Here is a 6,001-nt window from a genome sequence, read left to right as displayed (position 1 = left end):
GTCTGGTGAGTGTAGGGGCATGTAGGGGCATGGCTTTGGGGTGGTCACACTGGGTCGTGGGTGGAGGGTGGGTGCCCAGGAGAACTGCCTCGGGTTCCGGGTGGGTGGGTGGGTGGGTGGGCGCCTCTAGGTGACCAGCGGGAGGCCGAGGAGGGTTCCGCTTCCCGGGGCGGGGGAAGGTGGCCACGCGCCGGACAAGTGGCCGGAGGCTGTTCACTGGGCAGCGCCGGCGTGTCCAGCAGCAGCAGAAGCCGGCAGGGGCGCGCGGGGGGTCCGGATCCGGTTTCTGCCTCGGGGCGCGAAGGACGCGGCTCGACAGGTGCCCAGCCGCGATGGCCCGCCCGGCGGCCTGCGGATCGTGGGGGTAGGCTCGGGGCGGGCGGGAGAGGCGGGCAGGGCGCCGCCCGGCCCAGCGCCCTTTCCCCCACCTGGGGCTGGCCCGGGAGGCGCATAAAAGGCCCGGGCGGCGGGGAGGCTCGCAAGAGGCCTGGCGGAGCGCAGTGGCACCTCGCGGGGCGCCGCGGCTGTCTGGAGAGGCCCCGGGGCCCCTGCCCTTCCGCCGGCGACCGTCCTCCCTCCCGGGCCATGGGGTTGCCGCAGGGCGGTGGGGGGAGCCCCCCGGGGGCGGCGGCGGCGGCGGCGCCCGGGGGGGACTTCGTGCTGGGGGCGGCGTCGTGCTGCCTGGCGTGCGTGTTCACCAACCCGCTGGAGGTGGTCAAGACGCGGCTGCAGCTGCAGGGGGAGCTGCGCTCGCGGGGCTCGTACCGGCGCCACTACCGGGGCGCGCTGCAGGGCTTGCTGGCGGTGGGCCGGGCCGACGGGCTGCGCGGGCTGCAGAAGGGGCTGGCGGCCGGCCTGCTCTACCAGGGCCTCATGAACGGCGTGCGCCTCGGCCTCTACTCCCGCGCCGAGCACGCCGGCCTCACCCAGCTGCCCGCCGGCGCCGTCGGAGCCGGGGCCGCGGCCGGCGCCCTGGGAGCCCTGGTGGCCAGCCCGGCCTATCTGGTGAGCCCCCTCCCTCCCTCCCTCCCTCCCTCCCGCCGGGGGACTGCCGCCGGGCCCACCATGGGGCGCTCCCGTCCGGGGCCGGAGCCCACCTGCGGAGGAACGGCGCGGGAGCAGCCACCGCGGGGGCCCCGCCGCCACCCTCGGCCAAACCTGCGCCCGCCCGGCGGGGAGGTCTGGCGCTGACCGGCGGCTGGGCTCGCTCGCCCTGGTGCTGGACGGGCTTCCTGCTGACGCCGCTGCCTGGGGCTGTGCCCCGCGGGGCGTGGGGGTCAGGGCCCTCCAAGTCGCAGGGATCGGGGCCGCGGACCAGGAGGGCAGCGCTGTCTCTCCCCCCGCCTCCCTTAAGGGAAGGAAGACCCCACCCGTCTCTGGCCTGACGCTTTATGTTCTGGCTCTTGCAGGTCAAGACGCATCTCCAAGCCCAGTCTGTGGCAGCCTTCGCCGTGGGGCACCAGCATAACCACCAGGTGGGGCCATGAATGTAGGCCTGGCAGCCCCTTCCCCCATTTTTGCTGTCAAGTGACAGCCAAATTATTGTGTCCCGGTGGGGCTTTTTAAGGCAGGCGCTTCCGTTCAGAGAAGTTCGGGTGTTGTGGTCTCCCACCCAAATACTAACTGGGGCTGCCCCTACTTGGTGGCATCTCAGAGATCAGGCCTGGCTGGACCACATCTGCACAGCCCCCTCCGCAGGGGCAAAGTGGGGGAGGAGCCCTTCTGCGGCTGAAGGGAGCGGCCCCCAACCAGTTGCAGAGATGGGAGGGGGCGGCAAAACCAGGCCGCTGAGGGTGAGGTCAGCTGTGGGCCCAGCCCCACTCCATTCCGCTCTGGGTCCCTGGAAGGAGCACGTGAAGAGTCCGCAGCAGGAGGAGCCGGTTTGGGCCCCTGGGCTCCCACCGCGACTGCTGTGTTAGCACCTGAGAATCCTGCTTGCCTAGTGTTTTTCTTTGTATTTCTTACAACAGCCCTGTAAGGTAGGCCAGTAGGAGTTCTCAGCTGTGGCTGTCCAAAGGCTGCTCAGGGAAGAGTTTTTGGCAGGGCCCAGTTTTGATCTGGGTCCTGCGGGCCCAATGCCACGCCAGCCTCTTAGCAGCTTTGTCCAACCAGCCTCCTGAGGACGCTACACAAAACAGGGCGGAGGGTCTTCAGGAAGCATGCAGTGCTTCAGAAGCATGCAGTGGCCATAGTGGGGGGGGGGGGCTCAGAACATGCTGGCTCCTCTTTGCTTCCTCCGGGTGCCAGGGATGTGCTCTCTCTCCTGGGACGGGGGGGGGGGGGGGCTTCCAGGGTAAGTCCCTATTCCTGTTTCAGACTCCATACAGAGCTTGAGTAAGGGTCTCCCTCTCTTCTCTGTGGAGCTTGCCCCCTTGTGGGCCAGGACGCTTGTCCGCCCCATTTTGCTTGCCTGTTGACACACGGTCTGTTTTGCAACACTTGGAGCAGCTGAATGGGGCTGGTGACGTTGGCTGTTTGTGCCAATCTTTCCACCTACCTCAGCAGTTTTGTTGAAAACACACACAGCCTCTGCCCTGCCCTCCCTTGACTTGGCTCCTCTCCCGGCACGGAGGAGACGGGGACGTGCCAAAGGCAGGTCGAAGGAAGCCTATCTGTGCCACCTCTTGTGTGTACCCTCGGCTCACTCGCCCGGTTCCCCTCGTTCTCCTGTGGCATGGGGGAGGGGTGGCCTTCCAGCTCCTGAATAAAGAGTGCTGCCTTCTTGGGGCGGAACTAGTCTGCTGCTGTGGAGTTCACCTGCCATGTAGGGCGAGTGCCACCCATGCCCTTTAACCGCCTGCTGTGCGTACACTGTGCCAACGGGAACAAACGCCTGTGCTTTGAAAGCATTTATTGTTGGATATGAGGGACAGAAACATTTTCAATTAAAATTAAAATGTGCTAGTTCATATCTGGGGCCCAAAGTCCTGGTAAACGAACCCCTTCTAAACCCCTACAATTTTTGAGTTCCTCAGAATTGGAGCAAACCGTGGCCATTTCATGCAAGGTTGGCCTGTTCGTTTGGGTTCCTTTCAGAGTCTGGCACGAAGCTGTGTCTGCCCTTGTGCCAGCTTCAGTGCAGATTGAAGAGATAGAAAAAGTGCGGAGAAGGGCAACGAGGATGACTGAGGGACTGGAGCACCTTCCCTATGAGGAGAGGCTGCAGCGTTTGGGACTCTTTAGTTTGGAGAGGAGACGTCTGAGGGGGGATATGATTGAAGTCCATAAAATTATGCATGGGGTAGAAAATGTTGACAGAGAGAAATTTTTCTCTCTTTCTCACAATACTAGAACCAGGGGGCATCCATTGAAAATGCTGGGGGGAAGAATTAGGACTAATCCAAAGGAAACACTTCTTCACGCAATGTTGTGATTGGTGTTTGGAATATGCTGCCACAGGAGGTGGTGATGGCCACTAACCTGGATAGCTTTAAAAGGGGCTTGGACAGATTTATGGAGGAGAAGTTGATTTATGGCTACCAATCTTGATCCTCTTTGATCTGAGATTGCAAATGCCTTAACAGCCCAGGTGCTCGGGAGCAGCAGCAGCAGAAGGCCATTGCTTTCACATCCTGCACGTGAGCTCCCAAAGGCACCTGGTGGGCCCCTGAGAGTAGCAGAGAGCTGGACTAGATGGACTCTGGTCTGATCCAGCAGGCTTGTTCTTATGTTCTTATGAGGATTCCTCTGTGGGTGGAAATCACAGCAAGAGCCCTTCCCTGTGGCTCACCCGCTCTCCTCGGTCTCGGGCACTGAGGCCTGTGTTCCTCCCGCCTCCTTGCAGAGCGTCTCCAGTGCCTTCGAGACCATCTACAAGAAGCAAGGGCTGCTGGGACTGTGGCGGGGGGTGAATGGTGCCGTGCCACGTGTCACGGTGGGCTCTGCTGTGCAGCTGGCCACCTTTGCTTCTGCCAAGGAGTGGGTCAGGAAGCACAAGGTAAGGAGCCCGGCAGCTCTGCGGAAGGCTCAGGGGAAGGCCTTGGCTGTGGCTTGCTGGCATCTGCAAGGGGGGTGTCGGTGGGGGAACGTGAGCACAGGAGTCATTTTTCGCTAGGAAAATGATCGTAATTTGCCTGCTGCCCCCGGAGCATGGGCTGCCCCTTCCTCCCCCCCATCCCTGCAGTGTTTCTGGTTTTATGCTCCTCTTTGTTCTGAAGTGATATGTAAGCAGAGCAGCTTGGGGCGGGAGGGGGTCTTGGTGCTCAGCTCCTCCCTTTCTGCCCACAGTGGTTCCAGGAGAGCAGCTGGATGGTAGCCCTCAGCAGCGGCATGATCAGCGGGGTGGCGGTGGCGGTGGCAATGACCCCCTTCGATGTGGTGAGCACTAGGCTGTACAACCAGCCGGTGGACGAGATGGGCAAGGTAAGGCCGCAGCTGCACACGGACCATCTTACAAGGGGGGAGAGGTCTGGTCACAGCAACTCAGGAAAACCTCCTCCTTCAGAGGCAATCTACCTCAGCATTCCATGCACTGTAGAGTGCCAGCATATTCTGAGCCTCTATAATGACTGTCACTGGCACATGCTGTTGAGAAGGAACATCTTTTAGATCTCTGAAGAATGGGGGGGGGCTGCCCCAGGTGGCACCCCATGAGATCCTCTGCTGCTCCCCCTTGGGGGTTAGGCCCCTGGACCTCGCCTGCCTGTCTTCCCGACACTGTGGGGCAGGACAAGCTGTTTATCTGTCTGCTGGGCAGTGTATGAAGACCATGCCGTGGGGGAGGAGGAGAGGTGACGCCAACGCATTTTTTTCCTGAAGTCCGGGGAAGAGGTGGGGAGTGAGGGGTGGGCAGAGACCCACAGGCTAGATGGCCAGCTTTTTCCTTTGCCTGTTAACCGTGTTCTTCCCTCCACCCCACCCCCCAGGGCAAACACTACCGGGGGTTCCTGGACTGCTTCGTGCAGATCACGGGGAGGGAGAGCTTCCTGGCCCTCTACAAAGGCCTGGGCCCAGCGTACCTGCGCCTGGGACCACACACCACCTTGAGCCTCCTCTTCTGGGATGAGCTGAGGCGTCTCACCTGCCAGTACCAGGGCACCTGAAGGGCGGAGACTGCTGAGGATTCTGCGCTCGCTTTTCCTTGCAGAGGGGAGCAGAACTGGGGCAGCTGGTGGAGACCTGCATCTTGCTGCCAGCCTCCCATCTCCCTGCCCCCCCGCCCCCGCCTTGACTGGGCACTTCAGCCAGATTGTGGTTTCTCCTGGACGGTCAGAGGGCAGGCCTGAGCCAGCCCCCCCCCCCCCTTTGGGCTTTCTGGGAACAAGTGAGGCAGAGGCATCCTGAACGGTGCTGGAGAGAGCTGAAAACTGTGCCTTCCTTTCTTGGCTGGCTGGTGGAATTCCAGACTGCCCCCCGCCCCATGTCTGTACAATCAGATGAAGCCTGGTGAAGGGGCACCCCCCCCTTCAAGTGTGAACAAGCAAGGAAGTGGAGAGAGTGGGCTGGCTTTGGACCAAGGTCTCCGCTGAGGGGCAGGCTAGACCCAGGGGGTCTCAGGCTGCCTGGGCCCCTCGCATTCTGAGCTCATATTTCCACTTGGACTGACAAGCCGTCTGGCAAGAGCCAAACGCAGCAGCGGCATCACCTGCCGTCTGGCTCAAGGAGGCCAAAATCCAAGAGGAAGTGTCAAGAGAGACAAGCCGTCTCTGGGCGGCTGGGGCAAAGTTTGCTTCGTGGCTGTTGTCACTGAAGCCAAGCCAGGCGCGCGGCCCCCTGGCACAAATAAAGATTTTTCTACGTTGTTGTATTTATAGCGTGCTCTTTTGACGTTGGGTCTTCCTTCTCCTCTGCCCTGGGAAGGGGGCTGGGCTGGGCCACCCTTTGAAGCAAGTCAGGCCCAGCTTCTTTCTGCCTGGTTACGAGCCCTTGCAAGAGGAGCGTGGTGAAGGTTGCGAGCTATGAGGCAGAGGACCCTGCCCGTGAGTGCCCCACAGCTTCCCTGCCCGCCAGTGCTCTTCCACATGCCCTCATGAAGAAGAAGAAGAAGAAGAAGAGTTGGATT

General features: G+C 61.7%; 1 protein-coding gene across 1 annotated transcript; it reads left to right on the top strand.

Annotated features, from left to right (window-relative positions):
- The first annotated feature begins 329 nt into the window (after nucleotides 1–329).
- Nucleotides 330–5,746, top strand: SLC25A34 (solute carrier family 25 member 34). The gene is made up of 5 exons (XM_048518946.1): nucleotides 330–1,005; nucleotides 1,410–1,475; nucleotides 3,785–3,937; nucleotides 4,228–4,362; nucleotides 4,866–5,746. Exons 1-5 carry the CDS (start codon nucleotides 586–588, stop codon nucleotides 5,040–5,042), a joined length of 951 nt encoding a protein of 316 aa, XP_048374903.1. The 5' UTR covers nucleotides 330–585; the 3' UTR covers nucleotides 5,043–5,746.
- The last annotated feature ends 255 nt before the right edge of the window (nucleotides 5,747–6,001 follow it).

The sequence above is a fragment of the Sphaerodactylus townsendi genome, linkage group LG16 (genome assembly GCF_021028975.2).
Source record: "Sphaerodactylus townsendi isolate TG3544 linkage group LG16, MPM_Stown_v2.3, whole genome shotgun sequence".
Lineage (NCBI taxonomy): Eukaryota > Metazoa > Chordata > Lepidosauria > Squamata > Sphaerodactylidae > Sphaerodactylus > Sphaerodactylus townsendi.
This window is presented reverse-complemented; position numbering and strand designations above follow the sequence as displayed.

Bases quoted from the DNA above. Each gene is read 5' to 3' on its own strand.
- SLC25A34 (XM_048518946.1), top strand. From the start codon at position 586: ATGGGGTTGCCGCAGGGCGGTGGGGGGAGCCCCCCGGGGGCGGCGGCG. The intron at 1,476-3,784 runs GTGGGGCCATGA...GCCTCCTTGCAG, and splicing joins GGCACCAGCATAACCACCAG to AGCGTCTCCAGTGCCTTCGA. The intron at 4,363-4,865 runs GTAAGGCCGCAG...CCCACCCCCCAG, and splicing joins CGGTGGACGAGATGGGCAAG to GGCAAACACTACCGGGGGTT.